The sequence below is a fragment of the Gobius niger genome (genome assembly GCF_951799975.1).
Source record: "Gobius niger genome assembly, chromosome: 14".
Taxonomy (NCBI): domain Eukaryota; kingdom Metazoa; phylum Chordata; class Actinopteri; order Gobiiformes; family Gobiidae; genus Gobius; species Gobius niger.
In genome coordinates, this window is record NC_136865.1 from 23,319,320 (window position 1) to 23,338,424 (window position 19,105).

General features: G+C 41.1%; 1 protein-coding gene across 1 annotated transcript; it reads left to right on the forward strand.

The window, feature by feature from the left end:
• The first annotated feature begins 2,897 nt into the window (after positions 1 to 2,897).
• Positions 2,898 to 19,039, forward strand: cratb (carnitine O-acetyltransferase b). Its single transcript, XM_079570939.1, has 15 exons — positions 2,898 to 3,248; positions 5,171 to 5,395; positions 5,566 to 5,684; positions 6,497 to 6,550; positions 7,811 to 7,976; positions 8,558 to 8,732; positions 9,434 to 9,524; positions 11,025 to 11,112; positions 13,133 to 13,233; positions 13,313 to 13,432; positions 13,587 to 13,709; positions 13,845 to 13,980; positions 15,438 to 15,500; positions 16,442 to 16,579; positions 18,263 to 19,039. The coding sequence occupies exons 1-15, from the start codon at positions 3,195 to 3,197 to the stop codon at positions 18,464 to 18,466; spliced, it is 1,857 nt and encodes a 618-aa protein (XP_079427065.1). The 5' UTR covers positions 2,898 to 3,194; the 3' UTR covers positions 18,467 to 19,039.
• The last annotated feature ends 66 nt before the right edge of the window (positions 19,040 to 19,105 follow it).

The following is a 19,105-nucleotide window of genomic DNA, read 5'->3' on the forward strand; positions in this document are numbered from 1 at the left end:
CGGTCAAACCAAACTCCAATCCTCCAGCTCTGGGTCGATCTAAAGCCTGTCTGTCCATGGGAGTGCACCCCTCCTTCTGTGCTTTAAATTAACAACAAATTGACCTAAAACAAGTAAAATTTAATTCTGCTTTCATGTCAGAAAATATGTAGTTTGATTCGGCTAAATTTACAAGAAATTTTGGAAAAATGAAAAAAAAAAAAAATGGAAAATGGAAAATGGAAAACAATGATTTGACGAACTCTCGACTAAAACGAAACCAAAATATGTCAAATTAACGCTACAAAGGCTTTCACAGCTGCTTTTAACAGATAGCTGTGTCAAAATTAATGATTGCATATGAATAATTAAGGATTTTAACCATAATTTGTACCAAAATTGTGGTGAAAATCCCAAATTTCTAAGCTTAAAGATCCCAAAACACAACACTTGTAATGTTGTAATGTTGAATCAATATTCATCGAAATTATGACTCCTAAAAGTAAAAACATTGTTATCGGTAATATTTCAATATTAATCTCTTTAAATGTCAAGCTCATAGTCCAACAAATGAATTTCTTAACATGATTCATTCACATTACTTTTTCCCAGCAATTTCTAAACCAACTAGAATAACAGCTAAATCTGCAACACTTATCGATAATATACTGATCAATAATTTGGACTTTGAAAGAATTTCTGGTTTAATTTTCACAGATATATCAGATCTTTTACCTGATTTTCATATTGTATCTCATGGCAATGATGCACAAGTAAAACAGCTTGTAGCACCAATAACCTGTAGGAACTTTAGTGAATGTAATAAATTTAAATTTCGGAAAATGTTACATATTGTCTCTTTTGATTAACTGTTTACAAATCGGTGAGTTATGTGAGTCAAAACCCACAGAGCCGCTAAAAACACAGAGAATAACACAGTCGATTTCCCTTCACTGATTGGTTTACTTCACTTCCTGTTTCCATATAAGCTAAGATAAGATAAGATAATCCTTAACTGATCTCACAATGGAGAAAATCACATAATGTCATTGTCTGTGTTAAGATTTTAATTAGGCACGGTGGTGCAGCGGTTAGCGCTCACAGCTAGAAGGCCTTGAGTTCGATTCCCACCTGACAGGGCCTTTCTGTGTGGAGTTTGCATGTTCTCCCCGTGTCTGCGTACGTTTCCTCCGGGTACTCCGGTTTCCCCTACCACTAAAAACATGTACAATAGATTCCCCTCTGGGGCCAAGACTCCCCTGAAAAAGAGATTCTTAATCTCAGTGGGACTCCATCCATCCATCCATCCATCCATCCATTTTCATCCGCTTTATCCGGGGCCGGGTCGCGCGGGCAACAGTCTCAGCAGAGATGCCCAGACTTCCCGATCCACACACAACTCCTGCAGCTGTTCTGGGGCGACCCCGAAGCGACACCAGGCCAGCTCAGAGACATAGTCCCACCAGCATGTCCTGGGTCTTCCATGAGGCCTTGTCCCACTAGGACATGCCTCAGTGGGACTATCCTGGTATAAAGGTCAATAAATAAATAAATGTATTTGTTTGTTTGTTTGCAGCGGTGGTAGTCACATTTACTCAAGTACATGTAGTACCTAAGTAACTTTTTGAAGTAACCGTACTTTTGCGAGTAGTTTTTTCATACAGTACTTTCTACAACTACTACTACTTCTAGCAATATTAAAGTGTGGTATACTCTTACTTGAGTAAAAGGAAATAAAAGTAACTCTTGCCACTGTGAGTAAATCTTAATTTTGACGCATAAAATAGATGTGTTTTGTGTTTGTTTATTCTTGGTAAATGGTCTCAACTTATATAGCGCTTTTCCACCTACATTAGGCACTCAAAGCGCTTTACAGCAAGGATCCACTCACCCATTCATACACCAATGTACGCAGACACTGGGGGCAATGTGGGTGAAGTGTCTTGCCCAAGGACCCAACGACAGTCTGCACTTTCAGGAGGTGGGATTCGAACCCCGGACCTTCCGATCATGAGACGACCCGCTCTCCCATCTGCGCCACTGTCGAGTTTTCTTCATTATGATTCATTTACATTTTTTCATGTTTTTTTTTATATATTCAGCATTTTTTCCGTTACATTATTAAACTTTTTTTACTCTTATTTGAGTGTTTATTTTTGCGCCACTACATTTTTACTTCTACTTCTACTGAAAATATTTTATCTACACTCTTGCCTTTTACTGTAATTGATACATTTTATGTTGATGTCCAGAGGAGAAGGAGCGACAAAACAGAGGTTAGGTAACTTTGTGTGAACGAGCAAGTAAAAATTGTTCTCAAGACAGAGTGAATCCAAACAAGACTTAAAAATCCATATAACTGAAAGTATTTTATCTACACTCTTGCCTCTTACTGTAATTGATTAATTTTATGTTGATGTTTTTATTGATTGTATTTGTTTTTCTTAGATTTTATGCTGCTTTAACTGTAAAGCACTTTGAATTGCCTTGTGTATGAATTGTGCTCTACAAATAAACTTGCCTTGCCTTGCCTTACTTGAGTACAGTTATTTTTTGCAACGTTATTCTCTCTATTGTTACTTGAGTAAATATTTTGGCCACTCCTTAACGAGGAGCTAACCCATAGTCCTATATATATAAACCTGCGGTCACAAATCTGCTGCAGAGTGCTCCGGTCATGGCTCCGGTCTGCAGCCGCATGTCACGTGGGGTCTCCTTCTTCTAATTTTTCTTTTTTCCATAATTTATTTATATTTTAAAACAACAAAGGGTAACACATAGCACGATGTTTTTTGAAAATCAATCAAATATAGTAGATAAACAAACAAATAACAGCAGTCACGTCGGGTCACGTAGCTGTTTACGGAAACGCTCTACGTCAGCACGTGCTCCAGCTTGTGCTCTTGTCCGTCCCCGTCTGTCAATCCGTGGACGTACGTGTGTGTTCGCATGTTCTCGGGGCTTGTAGGGAAACTCGCGGGGCGGCTGCGTGTCGTGGTGGAGTCCGGAGATGGTTTTATCCCATTCCTGGCTGCGCTGAGCGATGAAAACACTCGACGGCTCGCACAGGAGTCGAAGAAAGAAGAAGGAGGAGGAGGGCAGGGCGACATTTTGATTAGCTACGCGACTGCCTGAAGTAGCGTGATATCAGAGGAGAAGCGCTGGGTTTGGACACGCGCACATGAAGTTTGTGGAGTTTTTTAAAGAAAAGCGCGATGATTCTGCAGAGACTTCAGCCTGTGGCTTGCAGAGCCGCCTGGCGCACGCGGGTGAGTGTTGTTCTTTTTTGCACGGTACCTTCACAAACACATACTTCACGGTTTGTGTCGTAACTATTATCTGTTTGGCGCTGGGTTATTATTGTAAAAAGTCGCAACAGCAGCTGGGCGGGTTCCCATTGCTCAGATCTTCCACACTTCCTCCTTCCACTGTGGTGCCTTGCCCATATTGGCATCGGACCAGGCATTATTATTCATCATGAAGATCTAGAATATATAAACTCAAACAAAACAAAACGCCCAAAGCAATCTGATACAACAGTCAAATTAGTTCTGTAGAGACGCGAAACATGTGAATTGTTGGATTCATGCAACGTTGTTATTGTTTTTAAACAGATGGGCTGCACAGTATATCGCAAAAACTATCATATCGCGATAGTAGGGGATGCAACGTCTGTATCGCAAGAAGCCACAATATGTCACAACATTATTTAAGTCTTCATTTGACTGAGATTGATTTTTTGCAAACTCAGCCAACTAAAGCAACAAAGTGGGACCATAACGGTAACTGACCGTAACGGTAACTGACCATAACGGTAACGGACTGTAACGCTAACGGACCATAACGTAAAAGTAATGAAAGTGTAACAAAAAAAAATGGCAAAAAATGACGAAAACTCAAGAAAAAATTCACAAGAGCAAGAAAAAAGTAACAAAAACTCGACAATTAAGTGGCGAAAATATAGTTCAGGAAATTCCACAGTAACCATGGAGATCCGCCATCTTTGCAGCTGTTAGCATACATTCCATAGACTAACATTAGCTAAAAAAGTGGCGAAAAAAGCTGTGGAACAACTCCCTTAGCTTGCTGCTGATAAATACATCTAACACACTGTGGTGTCCAAGTGTTTTAATGTGAACAATAACTCCAATAGTTTACAATTGCTGCTAATTCCATAATGCTTAGCGATATGACATCACATTCCCAAACTCTGTTGCGATATTGCACAGCCGTATCGCATATCGCAAGTTACTTCAATATCGCTCAGCCCTAGTAGACTGCTTTATCTTCAAACAGTGATCTGCCTCATAACCGATATGAATCATCTGAAATTTGAGTCACATTGACACAAGTTGGCGAGTTAAAGGCAGAAGTTGCTCAATAAACAGCAGTAGTTTATTTAAAAAGATGTTATTCTTTGGGGGTTTGGGGGCTTGGCTTTGTAATAAGAATAATAGGATTGAGGTGTTGAGGGGCCCCTTGACCCGACGCCCCTGAGATCCTTATATGGCTGTCGGTGTCCATCATTTTAAAGCTTGTGTGTGTGTTGGGGAGGCTTGGTCTATTGTAGATACTTTATGCTTCTTGTTTTTTTGTTTTTTTTATTCCTTGTGTAAAAGCGCTGATGTTGCAGATTTCAAAAGTGAGAGCGCTGCAACAACTGATCAGATTAGTTATGAATCATTTATTGCAATAAACTAGATGGGTTGCATAATTTTGATAGCGGTTATCTGGATTATCCATGCCAAGAAATGAGAAAGTTTTAATTGTAACCCCCACCTTAACCGAGTGCAATCTCTCCAAATCTAAATATTTCTTGAAAAAAAATGCAAAATAGTGTCAAAAGCGCGAAATAAAACAGCAAAAAAACAATAATTTGACCACAACGCGACAAAGAAGTAATGGCAATAAAGCAATGAAAGTGTAACAAAAAGTGACAAAAACTCACAAAACAAATCCACAATAATGAGAAAAGTCAACAAACTCAACAATAAAGTGGCAAAAATGAGATTAAAAAGAACGTGTGAAAAAATGCATTGGGTTGATGAAAGTCCTTCATTGTTTATAAATATATCCTCAGGTGGTTTAGTTATAGCTCTCATAATTGTCAGGTGCAGCCACAGTTATAGTTTCCACATTTAAACTCATCTGTTTTGCCTCTTGTGACCCCTGTCCTCTTTGTTTCCTCCAGGTTTGTGTGAGACAGGAGCAGAGCCGGTTCTCCTCCGTCCCGCAGCAGCCTGTGCCCGCCCTGGCTCAGACTCTGCAGGGGTACCTCCAGGCCCTCGAGCCGCTGCTGCCCCCCGACGAGCTGGCCCACACCCGCCGCATGGTGCATGAGTTTGGACGCCCCGGAGGCCTGGGATCTCAGCTGCAGAAGAGACTGGAAATCAGAGCCAGGAACACCAAGAACTGGGTTTGTGAATCAACAATTGCTCTTAAACTTTATGGTTCACAGCTCAGTGTTTGATTTATCTTATTGAGACCAACCGTTCTGAGTGTGGGGAATGTGTCTGGTTATTTCTTATCTTTCTTACCTTTTCTTTTACCCTTCTTGATGACAGTAGTTTTATTTCTTCTGTGTAGATAACGGACTGGTGGGTGCAGTGGTCGTATCTGGAGAACAGGGAGCCTCTCGCGGTGCATTCAAACCCGGCCATTTCTCTGCCTCGACGGGACTTCAACGACTGGAGGAGCCAGCTGGTGTGAGTGACACAGTACGATATGAACCCCATAGGAAGATTAATGTCAGAACTATAGTTTCGATGCGAGTTCATCACAGAGGGGCTCAGTAGTTTAGAAATTATTTACGCATACTGTGTTTTGTTTTGTTGGTTTTATAGATGTTATAGTAATTATAATAAGCGCTTTATTTGTCAGTGTACAATTATACAACGAAATTGCGTTCAGGTGTTGGGTTAGTCCTGAGCCGCTGCAGCTGTGCCCGCACCATTGTGGTCCTACCTGAGCGGCAAGTTTTTGGAGGTCAGGGAGACCAAAGAACTGCCTTCAGTCTCCTCTGAAACGGTGCATCGCCTCCTGGGTTTGTCCGTGTTTCAGAGCGTGGCGTCCGGCACTGGACACCAGCTCCTCCACCTCCTCCTTCCTCTTCCTCCTGTGCAGCTCCCTCCGCGACACAAAAGTAGTTAATAAGTGTAAGAAAGTGGTTTGTCTGACCACGAGCGGCACCACCATGTTCTTGTTTATGTGTCCCTGCTCCAGTCTGTGCCTATAGCTCCATGGTCTGATCATAACTGACTGACTTAACCTTTTCTCAGGACAGTTTTTTCCCCAATTAAAGACCGTAATGTATTAACACTGAAAGTATGTTGATGAACGAATGTGCAGACGCCGCTGTTAATAAAACATCTCAAAGTGATGATCAGAGGACGTGAAGTAATCTGAGACTGTGAAAAGCTTAGTACAGCCTGTCGGCCTTCATCCCAATTCCCAATAGGCTACTTATTCAAAAACTGTTATTAGTATGTTCATTTTGTTTTGTCTCCTGTCCGTGTAGGTTTGCGTCCAAGCTCATCGCCGCTGTCCTTGATTTCAAAGCCATGATCGACAGGTAAACCTCACAAATAATGATTTTGACAGCGTGCAGTACAGTCTGTTCACTTGTGTGGCCTTTGCTCTGTCTGGCTCCTCTGGACTTTCTTATTGACCTACTGAAGTTAATCCAGGTCTATATTTAGTCTTAGAGTAACTGACTAAAGCTCTCGACAGGTGTTGGAAATCTCTCCTACTTTCCCGACCAGCTCAAGTGTATGTCTGCGTGTAAACCGTTTACACACACTGAATATGTTTGTTTATTGACAAATCTTTTAATCTGTTAAAAACGTCTGTCCTACATTTTATAGCTCTAAATACTTTAAAACAAGCCAGTGTTATTTTGTTCTTTATAATTTTGTAAATACTATGATAAACTATCTACCAGCTGATATTAACGTGACTCAAGGTCTCTCTGATTTGTCAGTGGAGAGAGAAGCAGACATGTCACAATTTGATATTTTAACTAAACTTTCTATAAAGAAATAGGGTGATTTATACAGACTTCTCTTAGCATTAGCCGCTGTTAGCATAACATTACCCACGTTAGCTCACCTTAATAGTTGTCCTCTCGATCACTTCTGGATGATTATATTACTCCATCAAAAGGCAGTATTTTTCAACAGCTGTTAGGCCTGTCACAATAACATGTTTGAAGTTTGATATAATGAGGCAGGAAATTGTGATAAACGATATTATTGACTCTAACAACACTAGATACTGTCAACTCTCTGGCATAAAAATGACAATAAACCTCTGTTTTAAAAGTGCATCATCATATTCTAAAATACCACACAAGCTGCAATAAACAGGAAATATAATGTAACTCAATTTGCTTCAGTTAGAAATCAAAGTTTAGCAAAGAAAAAATGGCGGGAAATACTAATAAACGTATAGACCAGGGGTCCTCCTAAATCAGCTCGACGTCTGCAAACCTTTCTTTCGTAACTTTTGACGCATGTCCAGAGTCCCGACGTATGCGGTTATTTCTCTCTCAAATCTTACAACATGAGCACAGGTTGTCTATTTACATAGCAGAGCTCATCAGTTCTGAGGGATGCAAAACAAAGATGCCATGTTAACCACCCACTGAGCTGCTGGATCAGTGACAAATATGCGCTAAAAAGTTGAAGAATAATGTAAAGAAAGTTCTGTAATTAATCATCATGATCACCATTATGACACCAGCAGATATCAGTGTTAGATACGGTTCATGTGCCGTTTTTTTGTCGATTACACTGTTCACTGTTGCTCTACTGTTTCTTTGGTCTCGTCCCAGGGGCCAGTTGCCGGTGGAGCAGATGCGGGGCAGGCCTCTCTGTATGGAGCTGTACCCCCTCATGTTCTCGTCCAGCCGGGTCCCAGGGCCAAAACACGACTCCATCGCTCATTACGGCCGCTCACGACGCTCCCCCACGCACATCACTGTGGTCCGGAACTACCAGGTCAGACATTTACTGTGTGCACTGGACGACAATGTGTTTTTCTGTCGATATTTTAACCTATAGAGACTTAAAGACACACAAATAAAAGAGCGAGGTCTGATTAAAGATCCTGTACGCAGATTATTTCCTTGAAGTTGAAAAATATCCCTTTGCACCCTGCAGTATATTGAAAATGAAGGTTTTGTGTATAATATTGTAGAAACCACAAAACCTGTAAAGAAGAAACCAGTCTGAGTCGATGCCAACAGTTAAAAAACGTGTCTTCCCCATTGTCGTGGTTCGAGGACTCAGAAATGCCTGCATTGTTAAAGCTCTGTTTGCTTCTGTTTCTTTGTTTATTCTGCCGCCATTCATAAAGCTCTGTGCAAAAGTCAAGTCCAGTCTTGACAAGGACACAGCCTCTGACACACCTACAGTTTTACTGCTTTCCAGATTTACAGCATAGACAATTAATCACTGTATGCTGATGGTAATACATTCCCAACAGCAACAATTTCTATCAAGCCAGACTTTGCAGTAGATTGATACAAACCATAACCTCCTTTACATGAGCTCATGGAGTGTTTTGTGTTTCCCTGCAGTTTTTCCAGCTGGAGGTCTACAACAGCGACGGTTCGAGGATGACCGAGTCCCAGATCCACGCGCAGCTGCTCCGCATCCGCTCCCAGTCCTGGAAAACCGACAAAGAACCGATGGGGATTTTAACCAGCGAGCACCGCCACACCTGGGGGGCCGCCTACAACCGCCTGCTGCGAGGTACAGCACCCACTTCAACTCAGAGCATGTGGGGAGCAAGGTTTCCGTTAGCCGGTTATAGCCGGCTTTTGGCTGGTTTGAAAAGCAAATGGCCGGTAAAAATGAATACAAATATGGAGAGAATAATTAAAATGATATTACATACAACAAGTGACTAACATAACATACATAAGTTCTAAATTCTAATTTCTAACAAAAAAAGTTTCCACACAAGGGAAAGGGAATCTTATTTGTGACCAACCACTCACACATAGGCATTGAGTGAAGTGTCTTGCCCAAGGACAACAACAACATAACAAGGCGAAAAAATAAAAGTCCTCTCCATGTGCTCAATAGGAGTAGGAAGAAGTAAAAACTACCCATTTTCGGTCTCGGTTGATCCAAACAAGTCATTAACTCCTGTTGAGCCCAGACACTAGACATTTTCAGTCAGACGGTTACTCAACGCAAACTCACAAGCAATAACTGAAATTACTTTACTGAACATGTTACTATCCGAGGCTTACGTTAAATAAAACATGAAATGATTTTATTACTGAACTGATCTAAATATGCTCATGATATTATTGCATCCTGGAGCTGGATTACATTTCTGTAATACACATTTTAGCGTTTTATTTTTTTTAGTGAATTAGGTAGCAGTGGGCTTTACTTGTCAGTGTCTAATCTGATAAATAATTCATTTGTTTTATGTGGTACAGACAAAATCAACCGAGAGTCAGTGCGAGCGATTGAAACGGGACTCTTCTCCTTGTGCCTGGACTCTCCTGTCATGAGGATTTCTGATGAGAAGTGAGTTTAATTGAATTCAAATGTTTCACAGATTGAACATGTACAGTTGTGCTCAAAGCTTTCACTTATGGTCAGTGGTTGTGTGAAGCCATTTATGGTGAAACAACTAAGTTTGCTATTTTTAAACAATAGTGAAAAAAGAATTACTCTGATCAAAAGTTTACATACCCCCGTTCTTAATACTGTGTAAGCCAGACGCTGTACTTCCAGTCGCCGATCGTTTACATTCACCATTAGCAGGTCCCACACAAATATAGAGACAGCTCAGGATTTGGTTAAGGACAGCGAGGAACTGATGGACAGACACGTCATGCTCGCTGTGAATCCTGCCTCTAAGGAAACGCCATGGCGGAGCTTTTATCTTGTGAGCTAAAGGCTAGTGTTAAAAAATGATAATGTAACATGTAAACAACTAAATATAATTTAAACTACTAACAGGACGACTCTTTTTTGCGCAGGCGCGTTCAAAACTTTGAACACGGTTTCCTCCCGTGAAGTCGTTACGTGTCACCTAATATTTTTAACCTGCTCTAGTCACATCTGAACTTTAACTCGTTGCCCTTTACCGAATCTTGAGCCACCGCTTCATTTCTGTGGGACCCTGCTCATTTTTAATGGGCAGAGATGGCGGACAGCAAGGACAGCACCGGGTGTTCTGTCCAGGCGGAAACCACGTGGGGTCTCTGTGCGTAGAGCCAATTGCCCGAGGTCAGGAGGCTGAGATGGCACTAACAGGACCTTCACTTCATTCTGCTGGAGCCAGTGGCATCAGTGAACCAGCTCCATATTTCACAGTAGGTATGGAGGTGTTTCGCTGATGTGTCCGTCTCAGTCTCCTGACCTCAATATCCTTTAACTACTGTGGGAAGAGATCAAACGTACAGTTCATGTAAGACAGCCCAGGAAGGAACTGGAGGCTTTTAGCCAAGAAGAACGGGCCTCTTTACCATCAACAAAAAGAAAGAACTTCATCCACAACTTCTACAAAAGACTCCAAGCTGTCATTTATGCTAAAGGGAGAAATACACAGTTTTAAACTATGTGAACTTTTGATCAGGGTCATTTTGATACTTTCTTTTTTCATTGTGATTCATAAAGAGCAAACTCAGTTGTTTCACCATAAATGGCTTCACAAATCCACTCTGCCAGGGTATGTAAACTTTTGAACACGTGTAGCTTTTGCATTATGTGTGAATTATGTTATTAGATTAGAGCAAGTAATTTTTCTGAGTTGGCTAAAACTCATCTGTGAGTATTTCTTTAAGTGAGTAAGGAATCATGTTAAATATTCCCTCACTCCTGCGTCACACATTTCAGAGTCTTGAGAAACCCTGTTTGTTTTCCGATACCGTTATCCGTTTGTTGACACTGACTCTACATTTATGTTTCCAAAAAGTGCCCAGATACTTTGAATTGTTAGTAACCTCTGAATGCTACATAATATTTTCCAAATCGAAGAATACAGAGTTTAAAATCTTTCAATATTTCTGTTTATCTCAGATATGCCAGTCGTAAAGCGGCTCAGGTGCTTCATGGAGGCGGGACTTTCTCCAACAGCGGAAACCGGTGGTTCGATAAAACTCTGCAGGTTATTTTGCTTTTTTTTAAATTGTGCTCGTGATGATCATTCGTAGACGGTGGTATAATGTGGCACAAACTAAACACACATTAACAAACTGCCTGCTGTAAATTACTTATTTCATGAACAAAGAAAATATGCTGTGACTGTGCTTTCATTGAATAAAATTTCAAGGCGAGACCAACAGGGGCAGAGTAAATAAGTGTGTGAACTGTGATACACGCACCTGTTCATTCCCATCTCTGTAAGTGACAGCTGTAGATTACATCCAAATATAGAAGCGTCTTTAATTTAGAAGACAAGCTTTTAGTCACCGCGCTGTGATTGGTCCAGATAGAATGCAAGGAAGTAAAACAAACAGGTTTTTTGTTCATAAGGAGATGGGGAACTTGGACTGAAACGCCATTTTCTACAAAAACAATAATGAACGTCATAAAGACTCACGACTGGCGGTACTGTGAATCTTCAGATCTTAAAGGTTCTTGACCAAAAATAGCAACAATAATTGAAAATGAGGATGAATAAGCAACAAAAGAGCAACAAAAAAGTGACAAAAAGCAATGAAGAAATTTCCCCAAAATCTGAAGAAAAGTGACAACATATGGAAAAAAGCTTCATTTATTCAGTTTTGTAGGTCTTAGCTTTCAAATGAGGCATTACTCTGGTCTATAGGTTGTGACCTTATGGATTTGGGTTAAGCTGAACTGGAGAAAATGCACTCGGTTAAGGGGGAAGGTTAAGTAGTTACAGGAGTTATTGTTATTTTAAAAATACTGGATTTTTTTTGTTTGTTTACTTTATTGTCCCCGTAGGGAAATTTGTAAACATGTTTAAGATGATGGTTTTTGCAGGTATTTGGTAATAATCTCAAACACATCATTACCACTTTCCTACACTTTGTTGCTTAGAAAATGCAATATTCTGTAGTTTCTTTTTCTGATCTTCAAGTGATCTCACGAAAAGCCCTGCTCTCCTTCTCCTGAGAAAGGAAAAAGATTGTGCTATTGCTAATGTTTTTACCTCACAATGAGAGGATAAAGCTTAGCTAGAGATCAAGAGGAACTCAGGAGGAGCTTTTTGTGAGTTGCTGCTGCGGTGCTAAGACCCTCTGGGGAAGATTCAGAGATTACTCAAAGCTGCGCAAGTGGGTCAAAACAGCTCCAGGTATGTTTTTGATGAGAGAACAGCTTTACAGAGTCGATTTTGCATATTACACCCTTTAAGTTCTCTGTTAGGCGAAGTCATCTATTTCTCAAAAGCATCTGCTGGGCCAGAGGATGTCTGTTTGGGAGCTGTATTTGGCCTCTGGGCCTGACGTGGCCTCCCCTTTTATAAAAATACATGGAGTGAGTCAGGCCGCTCGCCAGGCTAAGCAAGAGCCTCCCACTGGATAATTAGAAAGAAGTCAGTTATCCCAACCATTTTCAGCTTGGCCTTGTTTATGTATCGTATCATCAGGGTTTCTGCGGGAATTAAAAAACATGTCATTAAATGAATTGTGCCAAAATCAAGGCCTTAAATGTCATAATAAAGCATTAACTTCTTAACCCCCATCTGAACTGAGCACATTTTGTCCAGTTTGGCTTTATCCAAAAGAACGACGGAAATAAGGATGAAAATGCAACAAAAACACAACAAAAAAGCGTTAAAACAGCAATGAGAAAAGCATTGAAAAAGCAACAAAACAGTCGATGAAAAAACTTCAAAAACACAACAAAAACACTTACGAAATGTGACATAGAAAGTGTCATAAAAGCAACAAAAAAATGTCCAAATCACAACAGATGTGACAAAAAAGGGATGACAAATGTGACAGAAGGGTGATTATAAAAAAAGTGACGGCAGCAATGAGAGGAAAAGGATCGGTTCACCTCATTTGAAAGTTTCATGCACAGATCTTCTGCATTTGTGGCAGTAAAATATAGTATTTGGGCATTAAATGTGACTTGCTTATGCCTGTATAAACCCTGACCCTTTCTCTGGTTAGAAGAAATGCTGATTCTATTATGTGTATTATGTTTCTTAACAGTTTGTCGTTGGTGAGGACGGCTCGTGGGGGCTGCTGTACGAACAGGCCACAACAGAGGGCGTTCAAGTGGCCTCACTGCTCCATCACATCCTCGAGTACTGGTGAGAAGACGACAATAAACACGGCTGATGTTCCTGTGTTACTGATGCCATCAACAAAAGACTTGAATGTGTTTTACAGCGAGATGCCTGACCCTAAGAGAGCCCCCCTGGTCCCGCTGCCCATGCCCAAAAAACTCTACTTCTACATTGACAAAGAGATCAAGAGGGACATTGAACTGGCCAAACAAAACCTGGACATGTAAGAGCTTTGATTTTGAGTCAGAACTGTTTTGTTTTTTCTTACTGAACGTATGTCAAATGTAAACAGCTGCTAAAGTCACCTTGGATAAAGCAGGCCATGTTTATACAAAGCAAGAAATGGGAGATTGTGAGCTGTCGTTTCTTTCTTACAGACTCATAAATGACCTGGACGTGAATGTATTCAACTTTAAGACGTTCGGGAAAGAGCTACCAAAGAGAAACAAACTGAGTCCGAATGCCTTCATCCAGGTGGCGCTGCAGCTCTCCTACTACAGGTGTTACTCTTCATGTATTTACTTTAGGGCTTTTTATTTGCACCAAAGGATTATGCGTTTAAAGCTACTATGGGAAAAGAAAGTCTAATATTGTAACACAGTTTGAACTTGTTGTACCTACAAATTGTCTTGCAGGGTTCATAACGAGATGTGTCCGTCCTGTGACATCGCGTCCCAGAGGATGTTCAGGGGAGGCAGGACAGAGTACATCCGATCGCCCACGAATGAGGCTCTGGCTTTTGTTCTGGCCTTTGACGACTCCTCGGTTTCTGTGAGTGTTGTTCAATTACCAACATACACTTCCCGCCCAAAACAAAAGTCGACAACCTGGATTTACCGAACTGTTTTGATCTGGGGTTGCTGCAATTGGTCGGGTCTGGGTTCAATCTAGAGATCAGCAGGTCCCGTTCAGCCTCGTTCATAGTAATGATCCTGTCTGGTCCAATGGCCGCTGGTTGCGCTGCTTTACCACCACCACGCTAGGGGCCGACATTGCTGCAGTGCCTCCATATAGGGGCGGCAGAACAAGCTGGTCTTCCATAAGCGACCATTGCACTTTAGACACGTTAAAAACAACTTTAAAGCCTGGTGCCTAATTTTCCTACATTTCTACAGCTGGATATTGCTCCTGTGATAACACTGGGTTAGGCACAATTACAGGGTCCAGGCTGGTTTTTGTAAGACGTTTTATAGAAATCTCGTACCCTAATGAGGGCCGGACTTTGATTGACAGGCCGTTAGCATTACAGCTAATGGCGTGGGCGCGGCTACAACCGAACTACATGTCAACAGTGAAGATCCCGCCTTTATGCACTTTTTAGGAACGTGCTACATCAGAGCTGGGTAGGAGGAGTCTGTCAATCCGCCATGATTTCCCCCTTGAACGTGGTTGTTATGGCAAATGGGGAGAAGTGAGGAGACAGTCTATTAATATTATGTCTATGAGATCAGCGTACTGAATGACCAGGTTATTCCATCAATGGATTGTTTCTTCCCTGATGGCACGGGCATATTCCAGATGACGATGCCAGGGTTCATCGGGCTCACATTGTGAAAGAGTGGTTCAGGGAGCATGAGACATCATTTTCACACATGGATTCGCCCCCACAGTCCAGATCTTTGCCCCATTGAGAATCTTTAGGATGTGCTGGAGAAGGCTTTTTGCGGTGGTCACACTCTCCTATCATCAATACAAGATCTAAGTTAAAGGCACTGTACCTGATTTTTCTTTTAAATTAATGTTTTGTCCTTTGGTGTAGTGTGAACTCAGATATTTGAGGGGAAAATATTTAAGTATCTAGCATTTGCATACATTTTATGAACTATCAGGCCAGTTTTCTTGCATTTTCTTCCAGTTTTTCCTTTTTTTTCTCCTTTTTTCCCCCAGTTTTCTTGCACAAATGACCCATTTCAGGGTCATTTGTGCAAGAACCTGAAATGTGACCTTGCAAGTTTTGGAATGTGCTATTAAACTCGTCCTTGTGAAGAATTGGGATCCTACAAACATGTTAAGGTTAGGAATGAGTTCGAACCACAACAGACATTTTACTTTAGTGGCTTATCAAAACATTAGGTATAGATCGTTTTAAAGGTGGTCAAACCAAATATTAGCAGCACTTTTTTGGGGGGTCAGGAAGTGTATAAACTCAGCCAAGGCTATAATTTAATCTGTTATTCAAAAGGGCTTCCCTGAAAATCTGTAAAATCTAATATTCAGTTCTGTTGCAGAGAGAAGTGAAGCTGCACTTGCTCCGAGAAGCTGTGGAGGCCTACGTTGCTCTCACTGACCTGGTATTTCACGTCTATTTCACTCTGTGTAGTTTCATCTTTTTCTTCTATTAAGTTGTTGCCCTGCTTCAAATGACCTGTGTAGTTTGGCGCCGGCTGGTGGTTATTGTCGAGAATGCAAGTCTGTGATTTGTCCTAGCTGTTGGCAAATCCCTACTCAAAGCTAAATAGAAACTGCTTCATGCAAAACAATTTGGGAGAAGCGCTGTGGGGGAACTGGTGATGGAGAGTTAGACAGGACTAACCTCTTACCCTCGCCTTAACTGAGCACATTTTCTCCAGTTCAGCGCAAATCTAAAAGCTTTTGGACTGGAGTTTACAGCCTCGTTTGAAAGCTAAGACTTACAAAACTGAGCTTAACTTTTTTGTTGCATTGTCTCCGCATTTTTGTCACATTTGTGTTGTGTTTTTGCAGGTTTATTTGCTATGTTATTGATGTTTTTTTGTTGTGTTTATGATTTTTTTTTTTTTCGTGTTTGTGACCTTTTTTTGTTGCTTTTTCACTACTTTTTCTTAAGCTTTTTTCAGCTTCTGTGTCGTGTTTTCATCGCTTTTTTGACATATTTTTTGTTGTGTGTTTTTTTTCCGTGTTTTTCATTACTTTTGTGTTGGGTTTTCTTGCGTTTTTAGATATGTTTTCTTCCATTTTTAGACATTATTGTAGTGTAGTTGCTTTTCCAGTGCGTTTTCATCTTTTATTTTGACGCTTTTTAGACTTGGGTAATGCCGAACTGGAGAAAATGGCAGGGGTTAAAAGGTTAACTAAGAAAAATGTTGGCGCTTCTCCTTTATTGGTCCACTCTGGGAGGGCAGTAAAGGTAATTAAAAGTACTCTAAGGTCTACTCTGGACTAATTTCATGGCAAAAACTGTGGAACTGCCTGATTCACTCTTGGGTCAGAGACTTACATGTTTAAAATCTTCTTATGTGTTTGTTATAACCAGGCTCTGAAGGGATGTGGCATCGACCGGCACCTGTTGGGTCTAAAGCTCCAGGCCATAGAGCAGGGTCTGAGCATCCCCAAAATCTTCATGGACACGGGCTACGGATACGCCACGCACTGGAAACTCCGCACGGGACAGGTACAGTTCACAAAGAGGAACCTCCACATTTGTACACGAGACGAGAAAATCACACGGGACTTTCCTTCAGCCGCTGACGGTGGCTCAGTGGCACATGATGGTTTATTGTTGCGACGCTTTTACAGCCACTCTGAGCTATTCTGGGAGTTTCCAACAATCAATTCATATACAGTATGTATGATGACCTAAAGGGTTTGTCCATTGTTTATAGGAAATGGATTGGAAGTCTGTTGGTAATGGATTTTTTATTTCCACTGCAGTAAATGTCACTATCTCTGTTATGTCCTATCAGTGCCAGTAGCTGCGTCTAATACAAGTGAAACCCCACTTGTACAGCTTCTAAATATTTAATCATCAGCTCTGATTTCAAGGACGACTTTAAGGACAAGGTTATGCACAATCTTGTGGCAAATTTGTATTCACTTCATTGTTGGCATTAAACTTCTAGCAAAACCCCAGTAAGGCACATTTTCGCTTTGTTTTGTTTGTTCTTCTTTTACAATTTCAAATGTCCTGTCTACGCTTTTATCAGTATATTTCAAACTTTCCAAACTAAGTACGACTTGCTAAAAACAGAAAATACTTCTGACTAACACTAGATGTAAACGAGGCCTATAACAGGACTTTTCCAGATCAAAACCTTGGCCTACGGATACATAAATAACGGTGAATGCGCTAATGTTGTGTTCAAGGCAACTGGTGAATATATTATTTAATACAAAATAAAACTGTTGTATCATGTGACATTTGATTTTTACGCCACATTTTGTCATTTCTGACTTGTCGAGGTCCTATGACCAATTGAAGTTTTTAGTCTATACATGCCTTTCAGTCATGTGACTTTTGTTGTTATGGCGGCCATTTTGAATAACAAAGCAGAATTATGCAGTACTACAACATTTAACAATATCTCTGCTCTGGATATAAATGAAAGACAACTGATTGACAGTGGCATTTTTATGTACTCGTAATCATTGCTCAAGAAGATAACAGTCAAAACACGGCCCCAGAGACGCACGTTAATGTGAAGAAACCAGTGAGTCAGTGTTAGAGTTCACATTTAGCTTCAACAGCTCAGCTCTGACCTCTCCAAGAGAAAGCCCTGAACCACACTCCAAACATCGAGCCTTGGATACAACATGTGACCGAGGTCAGAGCTGAGCTCTTACTGTAGTGTTTCCTCAGTGTTCATAGATGTGAGTCTTGAGCAGCTTAAACACTGACTCATACAGAGACTGGTGACTTGACAAACTGTAAAAATCACAGAGAACGGTTTTCTGTTTCCTCTTTGATGTGTCAATTTAGTCTGAGGAGTGAAGCAGATCTTTAGTAAATCCTCCTGTAGCTCGACAGCTGCTACGTCTGCGCCACATTTACTGGTTATATCGCATTAACGTGCGTCTCTGGGGGGAGCGTTGTTTTACTGTTATTTTCTTGAGCAATGATTGCTAGTATTTGTATGTACTAGCAATCATTGCTCAAGAAAATAACAATAAAAAATGCCACTGTCAATCAGATTCATTTTCATCCTGAGTAGAGATATTCTTACATGTTGTAGTACTACATAATGCTACTTCGGTATTCAAAATGGCCACCGGATACGTGTACTGTCATTAGAAACGCATGTCTATAGGTGTTTGTATAACTTTGCCGATCTAATATGCTCCTTTCATTCTCCCACAGGTTCCAGCGAACACCGACAGCGTGATGTGCTTCGGGCCCCTCGTTCCCGACGGTTACGCCGTTTGTTACAACCCTCAGGCCGACCACGTGCACTTCTCCATCACTGCCTTCAACTGCTGCGAGGAGACCAACGCCGAAACGTTGGCCCAGACTGTCCAAAGCACACTGTGCGACCTGCAAGAGCTGCTCGAACCCACAGTTTGAGAGAGGGAAATGGATGCAACGCGTTAAAATGACACTTAAAGGGCTTTTTGCATGAACTTCGTAGCTCACTGCGCCCCGAGGAATACGTTCTTCAAAAGTTACTAGCCATTTGAAAGTGCATTAGCCACATTTTTGCTACATATAGGCCTGATTCTCCTTGTGTGCGTGGGAGGACATAAAACTAGTACTTACCAGCATTTGTTGTATGGACTAGTGTTAACGTTGCCTAAATTTCATTGGTATGTTTCTGAGTGACTTATAAGGACTACGAATATGCATGACCTTTGTTGCAGCCGAAATGGAGCTGGTTTAACAGGGTCTCAATTGTTTTTTGATACTTTTGTAATTTGCTAAAAGCCAAGCAGGTTGTATTACTTTGTATTAGAGGTGCTACAGTCAATGCATGTACAGCTTCGGGTGAAATCAAGTGTAAATCTGTGACACTCCAGCATTAGTGTAAAAGCAATATTATGTTTTAAGGTGCTTTTGCGGGTTTTGTATTGGACCAAAGGCACAAAGAATGAAATGTTCTGTAATAACTGCTAGCGCGCCGCACAATGCGCACCTGCTACTACGGCTCGCCAAGACATGTTTTCCAACTGGCCGTATTCGCCAGGAATAATCAGTTTATATGCAGCA

Bases quoted from the DNA above. Each gene is read 5' to 3' on its own strand.
- cratb (XM_079570939.1), top strand. From the start codon at position 3,195: ATGATTCTGCAGAGACTTCAGCCTGTGGCTTGCAGAGCCGCCTGGCGC. The intron at 3,249-5,170 runs GTGAGTGTTGTT...TGTTTCCTCCAG, and splicing joins GAGCCGCCTGGCGCACGCGG to GTTTGTGTGAGACAGGAGCA. The intron at 16,580-18,262 runs GTACAGTTCACA...ATTCTCCCACAG, and splicing joins GGAAACTCCGCACGGGACAG to GTTCCAGCGAACACCGACAG.